This window comes from Phoca vitulina, unplaced genomic scaffold (assembly GCF_004348235.1).
Source record: "Phoca vitulina isolate PV1807 unplaced genomic scaffold, GSC_HSeal_1.0 scaffold10, whole genome shotgun sequence".
In the NCBI taxonomy this organism is placed as follows: Eukaryota; Metazoa; Chordata; class Mammalia; order Carnivora; family Phocidae; genus Phoca; species Phoca vitulina.
The window spans coordinates 41,721,164-41,745,151 of NW_022589713.1; the positions used below are offsets into that span (position 1 = coordinate 41,721,164).

At 48.0% G+C, this 23,988-nt stretch overlaps 1 protein-coding gene across 2 annotated transcripts in view; it reads right to left on the reverse strand.

Moving 5' to 3' along the window:
* Positions 1-23,988, reverse strand: part of GASK1A (golgi associated kinase 1A) — a 33,440-nt gene that overhangs the window by 3,461 nt on the left and 5,991 nt on the right. The window contains exon 1 of one of the 2 annotated variants that reach the window (XR_004300105.1): positions 28-13,975. Coding sequence is in view for 1 of the 2 variants with exons in the window: in XM_032408865.1 (XP_032264756.1) it covers positions 14,315-15,610 (1,296 nt within the window). In the remaining variant the exon portion in view is untranslated. Of the gene's footprint in view, positions 1-27; positions 13,976-14,314; positions 15,611-23,988 lie in introns of those variants that run through there. The other variant, XM_032408865.1, reaches the window with a different exon arrangement.

The following is a 23,988-nucleotide window of genomic DNA, read 5'->3' on the forward strand; positions in this document are numbered from 1 at the left end:
GGAAGGAAATTTGGTTTGATACAATACCTGGAGGAGTGCTAATGACAGAAGGTGAGATCTCCAGAGGTCTGGGTATGGGAGGACTTGCTTTGCTTGGGACAAGAGGAAAAGTCCGTTTGTTGCTGTGGGAGGGGGAGGAGAGAGAGGAGAGGAAGAGAGAAGTGAAGCAGGGAGCAGCGGGAGGCTGAGGGTGTGAGATGTGCCCTCCGTGACCCCTCCATCCTCGGGCAGAAGTGGCCACCCTTGTGAAATGCTTGCTGGCCTTGGGAGAAGGGGCTGAGCTTTGAGTTCAGGTTTGGTGTGGGGCAAATCAAGGCATGTGAAGCAGCCGTCAGCTGCCTGGGATTTGCCCAAATCCTAGGAAGGTTTCCAGATCCTCCTGGGTTGTGGGACCTGGGGTTTGAGTCATCTTAAATCCCCAGGTGGTGTCAGGGTCACAGGAGAGGGAGGACTCAGGGACCCCCCTCCCCCCCCCCCAAGGAGGAGGATGAATCACACAGGTGCTAACTCTCAGGATGCAAAGGTAATTCACTTACTGAAAAAGCCCAGTGTGTGGAAGACCCAGAATGGAGACCCAGACCCCACCTTTGCAGAATGGCTAGTCTAATTTAGGAAGCCTGGGAACACCACTGGAGAGGCAGGTGCCAGCCTGGGAATCTAGAAATCAGCTCCAGGTAACATACTGTGGTTGGGGCAACTGTCCAGGGAACAGAGGGAAGAGAGTCAGGGTGGAGGTGAGTGAGAGTCAGGGAGAGGGAAGCAGGAAGCCAGATGGCACCAAGCTGGTGATGAACCCCACAGAAAGAAAGGGTCTGCTTCCTCTCTCAGTCCTCGGGAACCTGCTGTGATTCTGCTCTACCACGCGGTTCAGCTCTGGCGGGATCTGGGCCCCTCCCTCCCCCGTGGTGGTGGTGAGGATGCAGAACAGCCACGGGCTTACAGCAGCGATCGTTTTAATCTGATTGTAAAGCAATGACTGTCTGTCTCTCAGACATACATGATGTGGTATGATGAGAAATATATTTGGTCTCTGTGCCCTGATCCTGGCACAGAGCTCCCCAAACCTTTGGACTTTCCTGAGTGATCCTAATGAGCCCCTTGGACCACATCCGTGTTTATGCTAATGAGATGATGCAGGGGAGCCTAGATAACTTCAGAATGGGGACTGGGCACCAGAAAGACAAGGGAAGAGAGGATAGGAACTTTTAGCCCCGCCTTCCAACCTCCAGGAAGGGTAGGTGAGCTGGAGATTGGGTTATAAAAACTCGAACAATGAGATTTGGAGCCCTTCTGGGTTGGTGAACACATCCATGGTCAGGAGGGTAGCGTATCCCAGCTCCACAGGGACGTAAGCTCCTGTGCTTGGGGTCCTTCTGGACCTCACCCAATATACCTCTTCATCAGGACATTCATTTGTATCCTTTATAATAAACCTGTAAATGTAAGTAAAGTGTTTTCCTGAGCTCTGTTGAGCCATTCTAGCAAATTATCCAACCTGAGGAGGGGGTCGTGAGAACCCTCAATTTATAGCCAGTTGGTCAGAAGTGTGGGTAGCCCAGGACTTTTGACTGGTATCTGAAGTGGGACAGTGTTGTAGGACTGAGCTCCTTAACTTGTGTGGGATCTGACATTGACTCCAGGTAGACAGTGTCAGAACTGAATTGAATTGTGGGAAACCCAGTTGGTGGTGGAGAATTGGTGTCAAAACAAAACATCACTCAGATGACCACCACCATGACCACTGCCATCCTCCCTAGCTCATGCACTCCTCACTGCAGCTATGCAAGGGAGATGCTATGATCCCATTTTACACATGGGGACACTGACCCCAGACATACGCAAGGTCGTACATGTAAAAGTAATATAGCTGGGATTCGAGCCAAGGTCTGTCTGGCTCGAAGGCCAGCTCTCTGTGTTATCCTGCCCTGCCTCCCCGAAGACCAGGAAAGGGGAGCCAGTTACAGAGGTCAAATGAGGTCTCCATCATTACTCTTCATGAGATTAATTAATTTGGTTTCACCCTTGCTAATTAAGGCTAGAGAAGAGCTTTCAAAACTATGAAGGAGGAAGGGGAAGAATGAGAAGACACAGGGCCCGTCATCCTCCATGACAACAATGCAGCCGCGGCCGTGGTGGTGTTTGGATGGTCCACGTCTCTCTTCTGTGGTCGCTGTGGTGACCAGCCAGAGCCAGCACCACCATCCTGCCTCCCTCTGCCCACTGGCACAGCCACCCCCCTCCACAAATGGGGCGAGGGGGACGATCTGTCACCTCCAGGATGCAGTACTCATTAAAGCCACGCCCCAGTCCACTCAGCCCAGCTCAGCGCCGGCCAAAGGTCTTGCTCCATTTCCATATCCCTTTGTAGGAAAACTCACATATGTTCTGAAGATATACAGAATTGATCTCCTCCAACACAAACAAGAAAAAAGCTATGGTTCAATCAATGTCACAAAACTAGACGTCCAGGAATGAGAGTGTTAAACAGTCCCCCCAACTACTGTCTCAAAACACGTTCTGTTTTGCAATAGTTCAACACGGAGAAGCACATCGGGCATAGACCAATCACCCCAAACAGGCTGAGGGCAATTCTGTGAGGCCACATTAGGTAGTATTTCCGGGGGCGGTGGGCCAAAGACACCCGCAGGCGCTACTGAGACCAATGCACAAAGCCCAGAGGACCAGTCCAACTTGGCCAGGGTGGCCAAAACCATCACCCTGTGCATGAAGTGAGCCCATTTACAAGACCCCTGACGTGGACCATCACTGCTTTGGCTGCCTGGGCTTTGGATAACAACAGTCACAAGTAACAGAAAAACCTGATTCAAAACGGTTTCAACCATAAGGAAAATTAAGATCATCTGTGGCAGCAAGTCCCAAGATAGGGCAGGCTGGAGATTTAGCAGCTCCTTATTGTCATGATAAGGACTCGGGTTTCTTTCTGCTCTCCACTCACCACCCACGATGTTAACATCCCAGTGTTGTCTCTAGAAGCCTGCAGGTGGCCGCTGTGGGTATGTTCAGGTCCAGAGAGAAGGAGAGGATGAACGAGAGAAATAGAGACAGAGAGACAGACAGAGGGGAAAGGAACCTCTCCTCCAAGCACCTTCCCTTTAGCCTGACTGGACCAAATCAGGTCATACACATCCCTGGACCGGGAGTGCCCAGTGGAGGATGGTGATGCACTGATCCCTGGACCCAGGAATGGGCAGAAGGTGAATCAAATCAGGGCTCTGTGTGAAAGTCTACTTTACCTGCAATGTCCTCACTCAGGCTACTAATAAAAGCGTTGACCAGGACAGGGCTGAGGATAGAGCCCTGCAGCTTGCCTCCAGAGACCTCCCAGGCTTCCAACTGGTCTTAAACCCACTTGAGGCCTGTACCATGCCCCCCTCCACTATGTCCTAACTATATGACCTGAGGAAGTTATTTAACCTCTATACCCCTCAGTTTTCTCGTCAACAAAATGGGGCAGCGATACTCCCCTCCCGTGGGACTGCCCTGAGGCCCACATGGGGTAATGATACCTGTGAAGCAGGGGGTAGTTTTTGCGGAAGAGCCTTCTGTGGTGTCTGCCCTGGAAGCGACAGGCCCAAAGACCTCCAGGAATCTCAGGGGTTCCTCCACCCCCACACACACCAGGAAGCCCCAGCCTCACCCAGTGCTACAGGCCAGAGAACCAGAGTCTGAAATATGGGAAGTGTTACAACAGGGTAGGCATGCTCTTCTTGTGGGTACATCCAGTTTCTGGACAGATCCATGCAACAGACATCACCTGCTGGATTCTCTTTGGCCGGGAGAGTAAATGCCAGGGCAGTTCCGGCAAGACTGCCACAGTAACTGCTCTGGATTTCAGGTGACACCTGACGCCCAGCCAGCCACGCCCCCTTCCTCCTGCCAAACCCTTCCCGACCCCGTCTCCCAGCCATTCTGGGCAGATCTCAATTTGTAGCAGCATCTACTTCCAGAGGAAGCCACAAGGAATACTGGCCCGTCCAATATTCCTGGCTTCTCAGACTCTATACCCATTTGAATGTTTAACAGGAAGGGCCTGGCCAGGCCCGGTTGCCAGTTTGATTATTTTGCCACACCGTCTGGTTATTTTTCTTCCACCGAAGAGAAATTCAATTTCTAGCAGCCAAACAAGACCAAGATTAAGTTTCATTCCCACATTCCTTCAGGATTTGATTTTTTTCCCCCTTTTTGAAAAATGAGCAGTTACCAAGAAAAAATGATAGACCTTAGCAGTTTTGCTTTTCTGACCCACCCAGCAACATTGCATGCTCATGCTGTGGACTGAAGTTTTTGTTCACTTTTACTTACAGCGTTGTAAAGCCCACTCGGTGCTTTACACACGACAACCCGTTTACTCCCTCCCGGTAGCCAAGAGGTAAATACCATTACTATCCCCACTTCAAAGATGTGGAAACTGAGTCCCAGGGGCTTCCTTCCCGTGTGCTGAAGATCCCACGGCAAGGAAGCGTGGTGCCAAGACCCAAAGCCGAGCAGTCCGGCTCTGACCGGTGAGAGGGGCGGTGTGGCCGGCACGTGTTCTGTGGCGCCAGAGCTTCCAAGGTCCCTGCTGGCAAAGATGCAGACATGGTTCAGTCTGGTCCCCGGCACCCCGCACTTGCTTAGCACAACCAGAGACTTAGCTGAGGTTTTTCTGAGTGAAAGAATGAGTGAATGGAGTGCGTGGCTGGCTGACAGCACAGGGACTGTGATCATTTAACCCTACCTCCCTGCGCAAGATGCCCACACCGGAAGTATCCAGGGGGAGGCCTGGATTTGTGGCCCCCACACAGGACATCTGGGTGAGATAAGACACTGCAGTCTGCCAAGGAGGGACAGCAGGTCCAGCTGTGGGACAGGGGAGGCCTGGGGGGAGCCAGCACAGGGTAGGAAGGGTGGCCAGAGTCCCCTAACTGACCCATCAGGCTCCTGGGCCAAGACAGGTTCCTCACCCCGTGCCTGGTCTGGGTCTGGTGGATTCTAGAAGGGCCGCTTGCTGTCCCTGGTGGCCCATACCCCCCGTTCAGGGACCTTCTCCCAAGCTGGGAGCAATCACAGGCCTGGGTCTTTCTGGGTGGAAGGGGTGGCTCTCGGCAGGGCCGACTCCCTGCCTGGTGATCAGACTGCCACAGGGTGGCAGCATCTCTCTCCATAGAGGGCAAGGGTCTAGACGCTGCATCTGCCCCAAGCCTGGGCCTAGAAGTTGTGGCACCAGCTTAGGATGCGGGTGAATAGACTGGCTAATGGGCTTTGAGGAGATGCACTGAGAAGAACTAGATCTTATCTAAAAACACATCTGTAGATTGGTCTAAAATTTTAACATCAACACGAAAACCACAGCCATGAAAAGATAAATTCACCACAGCAAAAGTTTCCAACCGAGAAAGCTAGGCTGAGTCACCGTTAGAACACCTTCCACAGGAGTCCCCACATAATACATCAGAGGGGAAATACTGCTACTTCTTCCATGGATACTTGAAAGGAATTTGATAAAATTTTGCATCCATTGCTGACAATAGAAATTCTTAATACAGCAAGAATAATGAATAGTTCCTCATTATATCTTCAGTCAAAAACTAGTATGATGTGTAATGGTGAAGCAGCAGAAACTGTCCCAAATCTGGAGCAACAACTCGTGTCCCTCAGCCCATTAATATTTTCCACTGCCCTGGAGCAGTCAGCAAATGTAATGAGGTGAGAGGCAATGAGAAGACAAAGTGCATTCATTACAGGTGAAATGCTGGTATACTCGGAAAACCCAGAGGATAAACTGAGCAACTGTTAGAAGCAATACAAAGTTATTGTGCGGCCAGTAACCACATTAATACACAGAAATAATAGCCTTCATGCAGACTGGAGGCTACTGGCCAGAACATATAATGGATGAAAAGATCCCATTTTCAATGGCCACAGGAAGATGAGCGGGACCCGGGCACTTGGAGGCCACTTGCCCCCTCCGTGATCCTTGGAATGTGGGTTCCGTTTGCCTTTCCTGCTCCCAGAGGCTGCCCCAAGGTCACAGCCTGGAGATGGTGATGTGGTGATGAGAACATCTGCACGGTATACGTGACTGAACCCAGTTAAGGCCTCTATATAAACTTCTAAGTTTGGGAGGTGGGTGCAGAGATCCACTGTCTTGCGGCGGCCCAAGACAAGACAAGCCTCCTATATATAAGTTCTCTTTGTTTATTAAACCTCCCTCCTACCAACCTGGAGTGGTCTGCCTCTTTCTTTGGTCTCTCACTGCCCTCCCCTTATAGGGGCCAGTTTCAGATTACACCTGAGAAGGTCCAGAGTGGGTTGCGAACCAACAATATCCGATTCTTGGCTAGAATGACTTCATATTTTAGGGTGTAAATTCTCTCTATAGTCCACACAAATTTAATTTGATCCCAATTAAAATCCCAAAAGGACTTGGGAAGAAGGAGTGACAAGCTGACTCTAAATTTCTTACGAGAATAGTATGCAAGACTATCAGGAAAATTCTAAGAAAGAGCAATGAGGAAGACCAAGCCCTACTGGTTATCAACATAAAATATAAAGCACAGCAATTAAAACTGTGATTCTGGCCTATAAATAGGCAAAACCTTTACTGGGACAGAAAAGAGTCCAGAAATAGACCAACATACATATGGAAACGAGCTATATGGGAAAGGCAACATTTCAGATTGGGGAAAAGGTTGATTATTCAACAAATGTGTTGAGACATGTGGGTTGCCATCTGAAAAAGAAAATCGTTGTTTTGCATCTTATCTCTTGCTCCAAAACACCTTCCAGATGGATCAAAGATAGATGAAAACATATGGGAGACTTTTAAAAATAACCTTGAAGTGAGGATGGCCTTTTAAAACGTATACTAACCTAGAAGTCATAAAAGAAAAGCTTGATAATTTTAACAACATAACATTTTTAAAATTTCTGCATAGCAGAAAAACTATAAACAAAGTTTAATGACAACCAAACCTGAAATATTACAATACAGTCAAACGAAAAACTAATTGCCTTCACCTGTAAAAAGCTCTTGAAATCATTAAGAAAAAGACCAACAACCCAAAAGAAAATGAGCAAAGACTATGGACAGACAAAGAAAAAACAAGTTAAAAGAATCCGAACAGAGACAGGACTAGGGTGGGGCTGAAGAAACAGGGAGGTGCTCACTGTCCAGGTCATGCAAGACAGGCGCTACACCTCCTTAAAATGTTTGCACCTTGGGCTCATAAATTTGTTTTCTATTGCTGCATTGCAAATGACCAGGGGCTTAGTGGCTTCAAAGAACCCATTTATTATGTCACAGTTTCTGTGGGTCAGGAGTCCATCATATTTTTGCCGGGTTCTCCACTCAGGGTCTCACCAGGTTGAACTCCAGGTGTTGGCCAGGGGCCGCGTCTCATTGTAAGTCAGGGTCATCCCCTAAGCTCCTTCAGGTTGTTGGCAGAAACCATTCCTTGTGGTTGTATGACTAGGTCCCGGGGGATCTCAGGATCCTCCTAGAGGCCTCCCCTTCCACCAGGTAGTTCATAGCATGGCTGTTTGCTTTCTGAAGCCAGCAGGAAATTCTTTAGATACTTCATCTCTTTTGAAAGACTCCCCTGATTAGGTCAGACCCATCCAGGATAATCTTCCCTTTGATCAACTCAAAGTTAAATGATTGGTAACCTAATCATTGGAGTACTAGGCCATCGTATTTGCAGGTCTCACTCATACTCAAGGGCAGGGGTTAATGCCAGCAGGATGGGAACTGTGGGGATCATCTTAGAAGTCTGTTCCTCATACCTCACCCTGATCAAGGTCCTGCTTTAAAATATATGTAAAGATACTCAATGTCACCCTTTAAACACCCTTGTCCAGGCATGTGTTTCAGTCCTCCATAGTTAGCTGCACCATCTGTGAAATGGGGAGGAACACAGCTCCCATATCTTAGGCCTGTTGTAGGACTTAAATGAGTTCATGTGTGTGTTTTGGGTCGGACATTGCCGGACAGGTGTAGGCACTTCATAAATCGTAGCTACCCTGATACGTCATGTCTCTGGTTGGAAGCCTGAAAGGTCGGCAGTGAACACAGATCTGAGATCCTCTCTAACTGACAGAACACCTGATGTCCCAGGAAGACTAAACCAGACGAGATACACATGAATTGAAGCCATAGATTTGGACTCAAAATAAGGAATGTACGCAGGATCACAAATAACTGAGAACAGGCTCCTTGGGAAGGAAATGGGCCAGTCCCATCCAGAAAAGACTCAATAAATACTTTTTCTAGGACCAGTTAGGTACAGCAAAGAGGGCAAGAGCATGCACTCTGTGGCCAGACTGCACTGGATGAAATGAGGCTGTGACTGTGGGCAAGTTCCTTAGCTCTTTTAAACCTCAGTTTCCCCATCTGTAGAATGAAGCTAAGAATATTTTCTTCCTCCAAGGGCTGTTAGGCATTAACATTTGAAAAGTGCTGAAACAGTGGTCAAGGACATTGTCATCTGTCCTGGAAGTGTAAGTTAATTGACAGCCAGAATGCAGGAGCAGGGCAAATGTTTTTTTCCACCTCTATGATTCTATTCTGGACCCTATAAGAAAGGCCTATAGAAAGCCTTGGGATTCTTTTCAATTGAGAGGAAGAAGTGGTGTTCGAGGAAGCAAAACACAGCAACATCTGGACAGGATATCATACAGAGACCCTGGAAGTTCATTCATCGCTCATTCATTCATTCATTCATTCAACAAGTGCTTATCTAGGACTGAACCAAGAGCTTGGCTCTGTGCTAGGTGCTGAGGATGTGGTGATGAACAAAACAGAGACATATGATAAATACATAAATAAATAAAATATCATATACTGTGCTGGGAATCAGAAAGGGACTAAACAGGATGCCATGAAAGAGAAAGAGAATAACAATGAGGGGTGGTCAGGAGAGCTGAAGCCTGGGGAGGAGGAGTCAGAAGCAAGTCCAAGCAAGAGGCCCTGCACCGGAAGGAGCTGGGTGTGTTTAGAAACTGACCAAGGCCAGGTGCCAAGAGATGGGACTAGGGACAGATCCTTGAAGGTCTTAGAAGAACATGGGCTCTTAAAAAAAAAAAAAAAAAAAAAGGAACATGGGCCCTTGAAGAACCTGATATTGAGGGCACTGGGAAGGCCTTACCTTATTTTAATGGGGAAGTGTGACACGATCTGATTTATGATCATAGAAGTGTGCACTCTGTGTCTGAACAGTTCTGTATGAACCTTGGAGCTCACCCTCCAACTTCCAGCTGCTATATGGCTTTGTCTGGGGGCTTTCCAAATTCAGGAGATCCATCCCTCCAGGAGCAGCCCTCAACCAAAGATTGATGGGATATTTGGCTACAAATAGGCTAATTCTGAGCATGTATTTTATATCTTTTCTCAGAAATTTTCCTGTGGAACTAAGCCCCAGTCAGCCACGTGGTGACCTGCCTTGATATCATGTCCTTTATTGGCTGCCTGCCCCCCCATCTCACTTCCCACCTCCCTTCAGCTGTTTCCTGAGATTGTCCCCCAGATAAACAACCTCACCGGAATCCTGGACTCAGGGTCTGCCTGGGGAAGTCTTCTGTAAGGAGACTGGATTGGAGGGGACACAAGTGGAGGCAGGGAGACACATCAGGAGGCTGTTGTGTTAGTCCAGGTGAGAAAAGATGATGACCTGGACCAGGATGGTGGCAGGTGAAGCTTCCTGGGATCTCGACTCAGGGATGTGAAGGCCCTTCACAAGCAGAAGTTGCAGAAAGACTTTCATGAGCCAACATTACCAGCTCCCAGTCTGTCTGAATTCTCCACATCTCACCCACCATCTAGCTAATCACACGCCCTCTAAGAGGAAGCACAGTATGAGAAAAGAGACCCCTTTAAAAGAGAAAAAATAGCAATGTGCCCAAGCCCCCAGCACTTCCTGCCCTCACTCTGGCCTCTGGGTCGAAGGCCCCTTTGGGTCCCAGGCCCAACTCCTCTCAGGCTGGATTTGGCTCACAGTGAATGTGGTGGTCATTAGCTCCTCCTGACCATGGCTTGGCTGTGCCTCCATCACCGTCCCAGGAGGAGAAGGACTTTCTACCTTTTACCAGAGTGGATGCAACTCTGGTTGCAGGTGGCCCCCGACATTGAGCAGAGTGTTGTGAGCCCCACTCAACAAACACACATACACACTCTCCCACCCATTTTGTCCACCTGAGTAGAACCAGCTTCTCACTGATCTATTCAGAAGTGGTGGACCCTCTCTTGGTCCTACTTCTTCCTATGACGCAGCCTAGATTGGGTGGGATGGTACCTACTCACAATTAGTACTTTATCTTTTCGTAGAGAAACCAGTTTATTAACCGAGAGCACCGTCCTCGTCCTACTGGCCTGCCAAAACTTGCTCTTGACTAAATTCGTTAGGAGTTGCAGATGCCGTTCGTACCCCACCCCTACTCCCCTGGCACCCACTATTCCTGTACATACCAATGGCTTTCCACAACAAGTGCTGCAGGTCTCTGCCGTAGCCCCTCTCTGGCGGAAGGATCTGGTTTGGCTGGCCAGCCCACAGGCCGGGCTACAAGTGCCACGAGGTCAATGCTCTCACGAGCAGTCTCAGCCACTGCCAGCTGGGAGCTAGTGGGCAAATAACCCAGCTTTGGTCCTCAGGTGAGACAACTGTGGTCTGTGTTCTACGCACCCCCTCAATGATCTCAGCAGGATTGAGCTCCCACTTGCCCACAGCAGTGTGTGGGCATCATTTGGAGTACGTGAGGGTGTATGGTTCAGGGGCATGGTATGCGTGTGTGCGTGGCTATGGCATATGCGGGCACAGAAGGTTCACGTATAAGTGTGCAATGTGTGTGTTTGGGTGTATGTAAATGATTTCATCATTGTCCAACATATATTTGCTCCTCTCCCCCTTCTAGTCTGAGCAGACGGTACTCCCTTCCCTGACATTGACTTGCTTTAGCCAATGGAATACTAGCAGAAGTGACATTGGTAGAGGACTTAAATGTGCTTTAGCAGTTTGGTTGAGTTTTTGGGGCTTCTCCATTTCCCATGAGAAGAGTTTGCCCAGGTACTGCTGCCCCTTCAGCCTGAGTTCCAGAATGAGAAACCAAGCAGACCTGAACCCAAACCACAGCTTGGAGCTAAGCTCAGTTGAGTCCAACCGAGCCAGAGACCCTGGAGCAAGAAATAACGAGCTGGCATTTTAAACCATTGAAATTTGGAGAGGTTTGTTAGCATTTCAGCAATCACTAACTAATACAAAATGTTAGATGGGATTTGCAAAGCATAGGGTATGATTTGTGGGGAGTACAAGGAATGTGTATGTGTGCGGTGCTTGTGTATTTTGTGTTGGGGAAATGATATTTGTGATACACAACCACGAAAAAGCCAGGGTTTCTATTGGATAACACAAAACAAACGAGCAAGCACACCACAGAGTGGGCTGTAGATGGAGTGTGTACTCAGTTCCCGGTCAGAAGGCACCTCGGGCTCCTGTGCGGGGAAACCCACATCCTGAAGCCTCGCCTCTCTCTGACTTGCTAGCGGCTTCTAGGAAGGCAGCATCAGCCAGACAGGGGTGTTTGACTTGACTGGTGTTCAGCAAACCAAGGAAGAGGTGGCACAAGGCCAGTCAAGTAGCATCTGACCGCACACCCAACCTGCGTGTGCCTTGGCTGCTGCGGCTTCCATCCCCACAACAGGGCTTGGCGTCCGAGGAAGGGTCCACACAGCAGCTCTGGGAGATGGACAGAGGGGGCTCTGTGTAGAACAGAAAACTGCTGTGTGCACATCAGCTGGACTGGGGCTTTGCAAGGAGGTGCCTCCGATCTCAAGGCTCCAAGGCATCCCTGCAAGAGTCCCCTTTTCCTGACTCAGTCATGACCAGCTGAATAGGAACTCTGTGATTAAGACGGTGAGCTCCGGAGTCAGACCGTGCAGGCTCTGTCTCCGGTCCAGCAGCCATGACCTTGGGCAAGTAATTTAACCTCTCTGGACTTTAATTTCTCAATTTTAAGATAGGGATAAATATAGTATCTCACTTGTAAGGTTGCTATGAGGACTGGATGAGTTAATTCCTATAAAGTTTTGGGGACTGTGCCTGCTTATTATTGCACGCGCGCTACTCTCCGGGCACTGATGACACGAACAGTCTTGCATGCGGAAACCACACAAGGTCAGTGTTATCATCTGACGTAGGCCAGGCTCCTCCAGAGACAGACCTTGAGACAAGGATTCAAGCAAAAGCAGTTTGTGTGTGTGTGTGTGTGTGTGTGTGAGCTAATCCAAAAACACAGCAGGAAGCAGAGATGTGAGACACAGAGGGTGAGCAATGACCCCTGTGAGTAATCAGGGCTCAGTCCTGGTAAGGGACTCTGCGAGACATGTAGAACACACAGAGCTACCCTAGCCAGGGAGCCGGGGCTTTTATACCCTGGCTCCCATCACTCACTGGAGGCTGCTTCTGGAAGTAGATAAGCAGCCTGCCCTGTGGTCTGAGAAACTCCTCCTTCCCAACCTGGATGGTTGGTCACACTTCCTGGCCAGCGTTAGCTCCCCAGCACCCAGCCTGTCACATGTCACCCAGAGCAAGCCCACATAGGCTGGTGCTGGCAGTTAGAAGCTACCACACATTATAATGGTCAGACCCAAGGGGGTGAGGTCAGGATGTCCAGCCCCATTTTAGATGAAAGAAAAGCGAATCTCCGAGAGGCAAAGTAATCTGCTCAGTGTCACCCTGCAGGAAGGGGTCTGGGAGTGGGGGGCTCAAGCCCAGGTCTGTCTGAGGCCAAAGCCCATGCTGACCACTAGGCTCCACACTCCTCTTTCCACAAAGCAGCCTTTGTGCACACAGACTAGAGGAGCTGGAAGGACCTCAGGAGACCAGCTCGCCCACTGACTGGAAATGAACACGCCCCGGCTGACAGGTAGCATTCGTGGTTCTGGGGGTGGGGCCGTGGGCGGATGATAGAGAATAAGGGGTAGGGCCTACGCCCAAAAGGTGGGCATGGCAGCCTCTGAAGCAGGCATAGCTACTCAGCCATATGGGAATGGACGCCCAATGTTACTAAACCATCCAATGTGTCAAAGGAAGCTGGATTTTTACGGGAAATCTCCAAAGTATTACATGTTGTCTAAGAATTTTCTGAAAAACACATTGTGAACCAACCCTGTAATGGACCAAATACAGCATATCAGCCCGCGGCTGCCTGAATCCTGTCCTGTGGCTCATCCGCTCACCCCGGTCGGTGAATCTAAGGGCTCGTGTTGGTGTCTTTGCCCCAACAGACATCCCTACAGAAATGGGGGCTGGCTCAGTCTGCACTTAGTGCACAATTCCACCCAGTTTGAACTTTTTTTCTTTTTTTATGTTAATTTCTGGCCACATTTCCACACCTGTGTTCCCACAGCTAACATCCAGAGCGCAGGCCCCAGCCCAGCCACACTGTTTATAGTTAGTAAACGGTCAGTGCCCGCAGCTCCCCCCGTTAACCCTGGGCCCTGACTGCCCAGTCCTTCCCTAGGATCCCCAGGAACCCCAGGGTTCACTTCTGGCTCAGCAGGGACCTCAGCAGAGCTTGTGGAGAAAGTTCTTTCTCATTCTTCAGTGCCCAAGAATCATCCCTTTATCCTCCCGTGTCTATCCCTCTCCCCACAATTACTTTCTTTTTTAAGTTAGGTAACAATCTTGAATCCTTGTTGATTCAAGGATATAATGTTATCAACAGTGATGTGCTGATAAATGTCTAACAACTAGAACTAGCTCTCGGAAATAGTGGGGAGTCCTGATTTGCAGCATTTGCTGACTCCCGTGGTGTAAATACTCCCACCCCGGCCACTTTTCCAAGCTACCAACCTGACTGAAGACGGAATTGACAGGAGATGTGCGGCAGCTCACCATTATATAATACTTACTAGATAGATGCAAATAACTTAAAAAGTACAGATAACAGTAAAATATAGTGAAATCATTAGGAATTAATGAGTTCTGAGTATTTATTACCTTTTTTCTAATATAACTTATTATATTATTAATTGATATTATCTCATTTTTAATAATGCCTGTGTTTCTCCACCAGGTCACAGAATTCCTGAAAATTCTGCGAATTGGCTCTTATTAGCCCATATGAGCTGATTCCAGCAAACCACTGGATGAATAAACACAGAGGCAGAAAAATAACAAAAACAGGTGCTTGGTGGTCAAAAGACAAGGATTGGAGGGGGGAGTCACCAACCATCCTCAGGAGGGCAATTCCAGGTTCTCAATTCATCCCAAATCCCACACTTGCCCTGCTCTCCACCCTCACCTTGTCCAACCCCACATACCTGCAGCAGGAAGTCGAAGAGCGCCAGGCGTGCCCACTCGGTGTGGTGGATGCCCAGGCAGGGGGCCTGGCTTGGCCAGCGACAGCCATGTGCCAACAAGGCCTGGTACTGCAGCCAGCCCAAGGACAGAGAGTTCTGGTCATCCTCTGGGTCTCCCAGGTGCTGCACATCAGGCGCCCACCAGACGACGGGCCTGGTGCTACCATCCGTGTATCGGTAGGGCAGCAAGGAGCTGTGGAAGTTCCGGGCCACGGCAGGCAGGCTCCGGCGCAGCCCCAGCACCCGGTCCACGTGGAAGGACAGGACCTCCAGAAGGTCCCCAGGCCTCTTGATCAGGCCACAGAGCCCCTGGGAGCAGAGATGGCTGAGCCCGGAAGACATGTTCCGAAGGGCACCATCACTGAAGAAGCCGACCTGCAGAACCTGCCCATGGCCAGGGACCCTGGCTTTGCCCACCACCTCCCCCTGGGCCAGCAGCTGGAGTGTTTGCACATCGTGCTCCGTGAGCCATGGGGGGGCCTGCCCACCGGTCCTCAAGCTGGTCAACAGCTCAGGGGTCTCGGCATCACACCAGACAGATTCTTGCAGCTCCGCAACAGAGCCAGGCCACCGACGAGCCCCTGTAACTGGGGTGGGATGCCCTGCTTGTCGCCTACCAGTCAAGGCTCCGTTCCTAGCTCCTGGCAGATTCTTGCTTTCCACTGGGTGGGGCCGGAGGGTGAGTCCAACAGCAGCTCTCCAAGCCTGTAAAGCTGTCATGCCACGTCCTGTGACGGGGTCAGCCAGGGTGCCAGTCTCATTCTGTGCCTCTCCGATGGGACTGTCATGCCAGGGGGTACCTAAGTCTTTGCTTCCTGGAGCCCTGACCTCATCGTCCCTCAGGAGCAAAAGATGCGAGGTACTGAGTCTCAAATTTCTTGGAGAGGCCAAAGTAATGTCCCTCCTGACCCTCCCTGGATACTTGCTGTCCTCTCCCAGGGACTTCCTGCTTCCGTCCACTGTCCCCCTGTGGCCTTTCTCCTCAGCACACACCGGGATGGAATTCCTAGGCAAGGGCCAGCCTTTCCAGAACCCTAGGTCTCTTGCCCGCTGCCTCCAGCTAGAGCTCAGAGCCTGCCGGCTGTGGGGGCCAGGGGCTCCAGTGACCTCCTGGGGCTCCATGGGACCCGGGTCTGGGCCAGTGGCTGGATGCTGTGGGAGGAAGCAGGTGACAGTCACCACAGACAGAGTCATCAAGAGGCAGAATGCCATCACCCACCGCCTCTTGCCACGCAGCTTTCTCCAGAGCCAAGATGCCTGGGGGACAGGATAGAAAAAGAAAGTTTGAGACCTGGGAAAATGTCAGACCCAATCCACAAAACAACGGGGACAGTGAACGAACATCTTAGGTGTATGAAGAGGGAAGAGACGTGGAGTACACTTCACGGCCTTCAAGGGAGGAATGGGCAACCACAGCCAGTTACGCTCCTGCTTCAAAGCTGAGCTTGCTTTGCCTTCCAGGGTAGCCTTTGCTGATGCTTGCAGTCGGACCCGGGCTTCTCCCCCTCGGATAAACCGCCATTATGACACCAGTCACCAAGCGCCAGGAGTATCTCTTTGCACATCTGTCCCTCACGCCTGAGGGCTGGCCCCTCTCTTCATCTCCATGTGAGCCCTAGGGCCCACTCCCTAGATCTCTAATGGTCTCCCAGACATGCCTTTCCCTTTTCCCGGGCACAAGGCTGCCCAGCTGCAGATGACCTTGCCCAGCCTCTCTGTGGCCATGTGACTCGGTCCTTGCCTAGGCACGTTTGCACGCCCCACTTGCTCACGTGGAAGTTGGATGCCCTGGCCTTTCCTAGCACACAGATGTGGTAGCACCAGCTCCGTGTGTGTTGGCAAGGACAAACTCTGAGGCAGTGATTTTTAAACATGCTGTTCCTGGACCAGTAGCTTCGGTACCACCTGGGAACCTGTCAGAAAAGCAAATTCTCAGGCCCCACCCCTGGCCACCTGACCCCGAGGTGCCTATGCTGCTGGGAGCCAGCAGGTGGGTCTACGTCCCAGGGCCGTGCTGCCCCGATCTTGAACACCCTGCTTGAGGCAGGGCAGGCTGGGGACCAGTGTGCTGAATAGCACCGGGCAGCTCAGATGAAGGCAGGGTTCTCATTTCCTCCTTCTCCAGTCAAGGCCCCCAGGGCCACAGGGCAGGGAGACAAAGCCTAGAGAAGATCTTCCTCGTAGATGTGGGCTAAGAAAACTTGGATTTCATCCGGAATCCCTCTCCTGCTTGCTGGAGATGGGCTGGAACAATGGTTTTCAAATCTGCCCAGAGGGTTCCTTCATGGTCTACCATGGGGTAAGGGTTTAGGAGAGGACTTTTGTGCGCTCTGTATCTCCCCACGCACACATACACACAAATACATACACATAAATAAATAGACACATACATGCACATGCACACACACACTTCCACCAAAATAGCTCTGTGTTCTTTCACTAGGTAGGTTTAGCCCATTTATGTCACTTGACATGCTATACATCTTTAGTCTGTCATTAAATTTTATGGCATATTTTTTGTATTTATAATCTGGAATTGTTTCACTATGTTTTCAGTTACCTTTATTTTGTTTTATGGTGTATACCTTGATGCTTGTATGCCCTTAGCTGTCTAGCTCTTTAAATAGTCGTTCTGAATCCCTAGTAAGAACAATCATAAAATGAGCACCTGTCCTCTTCCCTGTCCCCTACCATTCTTCTGCTATTCAATATTCGTCACTCGCCTTGTCATTTTAATGTTTGCCTTTGTACAATTAAAGATGCCTACATGTCTACTGTATCTGGCAGCTTTAAATGATATTCTTTGGTTCTCTGCTCTTATTAATGAATAGCATGTTTATTCTTTCTCCCACCTTTTCCCTGAGTCCCCTTCCAAATTTGTATATTTGTATCATTTTTATATTGTTAGAATATAAAACTTGTACATTCTATCCCTTTAGTCCAATACTCACAATTGTTCAGGTCTTAGCCCTTCAGTGAAGTACATTCTTTGCATATTCCTGTCCCTTTTGCCCTGGTTTTTCATTATTTCTTGGTTGACTGAAGCCAAAAATCCATAATTTTCTCAAGAAGTGCTCATGGGAACAAAATTCTCTGAGTTCCTGCATGTTCAAAACTATTTTTCTACAGCATTCACACCCGAAGGAAAGTTTGACTAGAAAGAAAATATTTTGGCACAGTTTCTTTCTCCGAATGGCTTGTGAGTCCTACTCCACTGAATAGAAGGGACCTTTTATCCTGCCTGGTTGCCATAAGAATTCTTTCTTTTTCTTTACACTTTTTTCCTGGCTTTATTGAAGTATAATTGACAAATAAAATTGTATATATTTAAAGTATATAATGTGATGATTTGATCTGTGTATACATTAAGAAATGATCACTACAATCAAGTTATTTAGCACACTCAACACTTCACATAGTTACCTTTGTGTGTGTGTGTGTGTGTGTGTGTGTGTGTTGAAGATGCTTAAGATCTACTCTCTGCAAATTTCAGGTGTACAATATGGTATTATTAACTACAGTCACCTACTGTACATTAGATCCTCAGAACTTACTCACCTAATAACTGGAAGTCTATATATTCTTTGACCAATGTCTCCCCATTCCCCCTGCCCCCTCCCAAGCCCTGGTAACCACCGTTCTACTCTCTGTTTCTACGAGCCCAACATTTTTTTTAGATTCCACATACAAATGATAACCGTATAGTACCATATAGTATTTCTCTGTCTACTTCATTTCACTTAGCAAAATGCCCTCATGGTTCATCCATGTTGTCACAAATGGCAGGATTTCCTTCTCTTTTTTTATGGCTGAATAATATTGTGTTGTGTATATATACATTTTCTTTATCCATTCATCTATCAGTGGACACTTAGGTTGTTTCCATATCCTGGCTATTTTGAATAATGCTGCAATGAGCATAGAAGTGCAGATGTCTCCTTAAGATACTGATTTCATGTGCTTCAGAGAAACACCCACAAGTGGGATTGCTGGATCATCTGATAGTTCTATCTTTTAGTTTTCTGAGGAACGTCAGTGCACAAGGGTTCCCCCTTCTCCACATCCTCACCAACACTTGTTATCTCTTGTCTTTTTGACAAGAGCCATTCTGACAGGTATGACGTGATCTTTTGTTTTCTTTGAAGTCCAGTGATGTTAATAGAATATATCTCAGTGTTGGCTTTCCTGGGTCAATTTTTCTGGGTGTAATCTACCTTGTTAGAAAAGGTAGATTTAAATATTTTATTTCACCAAAGTTTTCTTAGACTAAATATTAAATATGTTTTCCGTTCCACTGTTTTATTTTTATTTTTTCTTCAGGCTCTTTAATGACTTATGTGTTGGATCTCCTCTGTCTGTCCTGTGTATATCTTTCATCTTCTCCCTAACCCTTTCTAACCATTTTCATTTCAGTTTGTTCATTTTTCTTATTTCTATATTCTATTTGGCTGATTGTGTTTTCCCCAATATTCATTCACCCTGGTGTACTTTCGAATTTCTACCAAATTCCTATTAATATCTACTTTTCCCTATTTCTTTCCAGCTCATATTTTACTTCTTCCCGCTATCTTACCATTTTTTCTTGAGTTCTTGCATTTCTCTTTTGTAGTGTTTCTTCATAGAGGTATTTTCTCATTAAGCTTTAAAAATCCATAATGAAGCGATTGTTCAAAAATTTCACCTATTTCAGGGTGACTGACCTTAATCTGCTCATAAACTTTGCTGTTCATTGTTCCCTTTTTTTCTTATAGTGTCTCTGCGTGGATGCTGAACTCCTTTTATGAGTTAGACGAGTCAGTTGAAAGAGGTTCCTATAGAGGGGCCTGAGTTGAATTTGAAATCATGACTAGGCTGCTTCCTGCAAATCTGGCTTGTGATGTATCATGTATCACGTATCCTTTCCTCTGCCTCAAAAAAAGGAAAAAGGAATTTGCATTTTGTCTTCCATTCTCTTTGTTGGTTTCAGATGGTTTCCAGGAGACGGTGGCAAGAATGCTGAGTTTATGTGGCCATGTTCATAGTAACAGGCCTTAGTGGCACATTTTTAAGAGGAAAGGAACATACCCTTACAGAATGCAGTGACTAGGCCAGGCCACAGAACAACCAACTTTTTCCAGCTTCTGTGGTCTGCAGCCATGGCCCCCAAACAGCTCCGGGAGATCCAAGAGTTTTGCTCCTTCTATACACGTTCACAAGATCTATTCACTAGCTTTGTGGGAATTGAGGGCTGCCTCCAGGTATGTCGGCCACTTAACACCCCCAAGGACCGCCCTTCAAGAGTGTCATGGAGCAGGAAGAGAGGTGGCCCACCCATCACAGCGAGATTTCTAGGAGTCAGAGGGGAAGGGATCACTAGGTCGACAAGATGTTCTCTACTCTCTATGATTTCTCACCATCTCCCCCACCTCTAAACATGCCTTCCTGTTTCCAATCTGCTGAAAGGTAGCACCATCCACCCAGACATCCAAGCCAGAAATCTGGGCCGGATCTCCATTCCGCCCTTCTCTCTGCCCCATACATCCAAGTCTTGCAAATTTTTCCTCCTACACATCTCTGGAATCAGTTCATCTCTCATTGGCCACTCTGTGTCTACCTAGGCTGAGGCACCCTCTTCTTTACTAGGATACCTAATTGGTCTCTCCCTCCACTCCTGCTCCTCCACAATCCACTCTCCACACACTCGATCATATCCCTCAAAGCCTCTCTGGAGAAAGTCTAAATGCCTGGAGTGCTTGGTCGCGCTGAACTTTTATTTCCTGGACAGTGCCAGACCCTCTCTATCTCCACTTCACACATGCTGTTCCCTCTGCCTGGAACATCCCTCTCCCCCTATTCTCATTCTTTAGGTCGTCCCCGGGAAGCCTTCCACAGAGGCCCCTCCGTGGGCTGGATGCCCTAGCTATGAGCTCCCGTAACACCCTGCTCCTCCCTGAGCACACCCTTTTACTCTTTACTATATTTGACCATTTAAAGTCTGTCGATCCACATGGGCAGGACACTGGATCCCTTGCTGTTGTGTCTTGGGACTATCACAGTGCCCGCCACACAGGAGGCTCCGTATGAGACGAGCCCTCAGATAAGAGGGGTTTTTGGAGGGGGACAGACACCGATCCCTGGCCTAGGGCATTGCAAGCCTGCTGGTGAGAAGGGGCTCCTCCAGTTCTGGGCTTCTTCCCTGTTTGGGGCTCCAGGAGCTTTCTCTCTGTAGAAGATGCTTTTGGTGCCCCATGTTGTGGACCTCTTGGCCCCCAACGGATTCCTGCTGCCCCCACAGTGGACAATCCCTTGCACGCTGACAGCTTCCCACCTCAAGTGCCTGATGCACTCTCTGCTTTCTTGCCTGCTTTGCAGGGGGGCACAGGGAAAGGTAATACCTTTGGCGACAATGCTCAGCCCAAAGGGGACAAAAGTCAGTGCATAAATGCTCAGTCACCATCCTTCAGAGGGACAATTCTGAGAGGCATGGAAATGAGCTTTTTTTCTATAAAACAGATGATTCTTGTCACCCTCTAAGATGTCTTTACCCGATAATCCTTCTGAAGTGAGATTCTAAATTTTGTCCTGATTAGATATATTTTTAATTTGGCCTTTATTACTGTTTAAAAGACACACACACACACACACACACACACACAATACATGCATTAATAAGCACAGTGAACAACCCAAATAATGTTAAGAAAATCAAATAAAATGTGAACATCTTTTCCCCTCCCCAGAGGGGGCCACAGTCAACAGTTTGGATATACATCTTCCTAGGCCTGTTTCTTTTCTTTCCATTAAAACATGCACGTCTGTCATGATGTATTAATTGCCTGTGACTGCCACAATACATATCCACAGACCTGATGGCTTAAAACAACAGAAATGTGTTCAATATCAGTTTCACTAAGCCAAAATCAAGGTACCAGCTCCCTGTGGAGGCTCTAGGGGAGAACCTTCCAGCTTTGGCGGCTGCTGACATTCCTTGGCTTGAGGCCCCATCATTCCAATCTGTGGTCACTGCGCCTCCTCCTTTTTTTTTTTTTTTTTTAACTGTTTAGGGTAGGGAATTTTATTTATTTTTTATTTATTTTTTAAGATTTTATTTATTTATTTGAGAGAGAGAGAGAGCATGTGTGCACACACAGAGAGAGGGAGAAGCAGGTTTCCTACTGAGCAGGGAGCCCGATATGGGGCTCGATCCCAGGACCCTGGGATCAGGGCCCGAGCTGAAGACAGACACTTAACCAACTGAGCCACCCAGGTACCCCAATGTCTCCTCCTTTTCTATGTGCATTAGAACTCTCTTTGCCTCCCTCTTACAAGGACACACATGAGGGCATTTAGGGTTCACTTGGATAATCCAGGATAAGCTCCCCATCTCAAGATCCTTAACTTAGATATGCAAACACCATTTTTTCCAAATAAGGTAACATTCACAGATTCCAGGGATTAAGACATGGATGTCTTTTGGGGGATTCCTTTTTCATCTACTATACATGGTAATTACTTTTAGCATAAAAGAGAGGATCATTCCACAACTTGCTTGTTGAACATAATTAAGATGTCTTGAAGCTTTTCTCGTATCTATCTATATAAAGTTACTTAATTGCTGCTTAATAGTTCACAGTGGGAATATTCCATAATTTCTTTAACTATTCCACTATAGGGAGAATATTTTGATCATTCCCAATTTTTATTATAGCAAACCGCTGCACTGAACACACAGCACATGCAGCTCTAGGGGAAACTGTGAGGATTTCTATACAGGAGACACTGAGAGATGAAGTCATTGGGTCCCACTGCTTACAGATACTACCTTTTCATCGTATATCAGTTATTATCTCATTAAATCCTCACGCATATGAGGGAAATGGGAATGCTTTCATTCCTATTTTATAGCTGAGAAAACTGAAAGGTCCAGAGTGCTAACATTTGCCCAGGGCCCCACAGCTGGCAAGAATACCAATATTTTGAATTAAAACTAAAAGGAAAAATGGCCATAGAAAAAGAAATCTGTTTGGTTTTTTTTTTTTTTTTCCTTCTAAAAAGGAAAATATGTTTTCATGTTGGATTCATAATCTGTATTCTCAAACTTTTGGATACCACTAGGGAAAAATAAATCATCTTTTTAAAAGTGTTTGAAGAAGACAGACTGTTTTGATCCTCTTCCTGGCCTTACTTGGCTTCAGACAACCTGGAGAAAGTTGGTAATTGTGTGGTTGTGCAGAGAGAAAGGTTCAAACCGGCCATGAGCAGATGTCCCCACAGGGCCACCCAAGTAAAGCTTTGGAAAAAGAAAAGCAGCTTTGATCAAACTGAAAAAACATCCTCTGAAGAGAAATATTCAGCTGAATAACAAAGAGGACATTAGAGAAGGGGAAAGGGGATTGATGCATGATATTCTAGAAAGTTTGCTGATGGGACCCAACAGACTCCATCACCGCCCACTTGCCAGCTGAACCCGCCCCCGATCTCCCCATCCAACACCCACACACTATCTTTTCTGCCCTGGGATGACGCTGGTAGGCAGGAAAGTGGACTGGTGTGACCTTCACTGTCTATTCCTACAGCGGCTTGATTTCTCCTGCCCTCCTCTAACCCCCGCCACCCACGCTTTCTCCAGCCTACCTCCTTCCCCTTAATTCCTCAGAGAAGATGCCCACTGGCCTAGCAGTCACATCCACCCACAGCTGCAGAGGACTGAAAGAGGGGGTGGCTAGAGAAAAAGGGGATTTGGGGAAAACACAGCTGAGTTCTAGATCAGCTTCTGCCCTTTCCACCTGTGTGACAATGGGCAAGTTACACAACTTCTCTGGCCCATTTCCTCAGTCATAAAATGGGGGAGAATGAGATAATTCCTCCCTCCAAGGATTGCCATGAGAAGTAAATGAGTCAAAATATGTAAAGGGTCCACCACATAGTTTGGTACATTTAAATGAGTAGTGGGATCAATGTTTCTGCCTCCTCTTTCTAAACTCCCTTTACCTGGGACATCTGGGTGGCTCAGTCGGTTAAGCGTCTGCCTTCGGCTCAGGTCATGATCCCAGGGCCCTGGGATCGAGTCCTGCATCAGGCTCCCTGCTCTGCCGGGAGTCTGCCTCTCTCTCTCTCTCTGTCTCTCATGAATAAATAAATAAAAAATCTTCAAAAAAAATTAACTCCTTTTACCTTTCTGGGATCTGAAAAATACCCACTCCCTTTCTTGCGTTTGGCATATTGTAATGTCAGAATAAAAAATGGGATATTTGGGAGGACAGCTCAAAGTAGAGGCAGAATGAGAAACTCCTTCATCATAAAACTACAAGTGTAAACTAAGAGGAGGCCACCTTGGCACTGGGAAAGGTCTTGTCCTACAGAGGTTCCAACCAAAGATATCAGAGATGGAACAGGAAGGAATTGCATGGCTTAAAAGCACGTTGGAAGGTGAAGAGCGAGAGGGTAGGAGCCAGGAAGGAAGTATGTGCAGGGACTAAAGGAAAAGACAGATTTTGACAAGACTGGGGTTTGGGCTCCCTAGCAACTGTGGGAAGGAAAGCCGAGAGAGTAGAAAAGAGCCCAGCCCACTGAGAACCTGGGGACCTGTGCTGGGCTGCAGACAGGAGCCACCACCAAACCCCCTATCATTGCCTCCATAGAGGGTGGGAGACCGC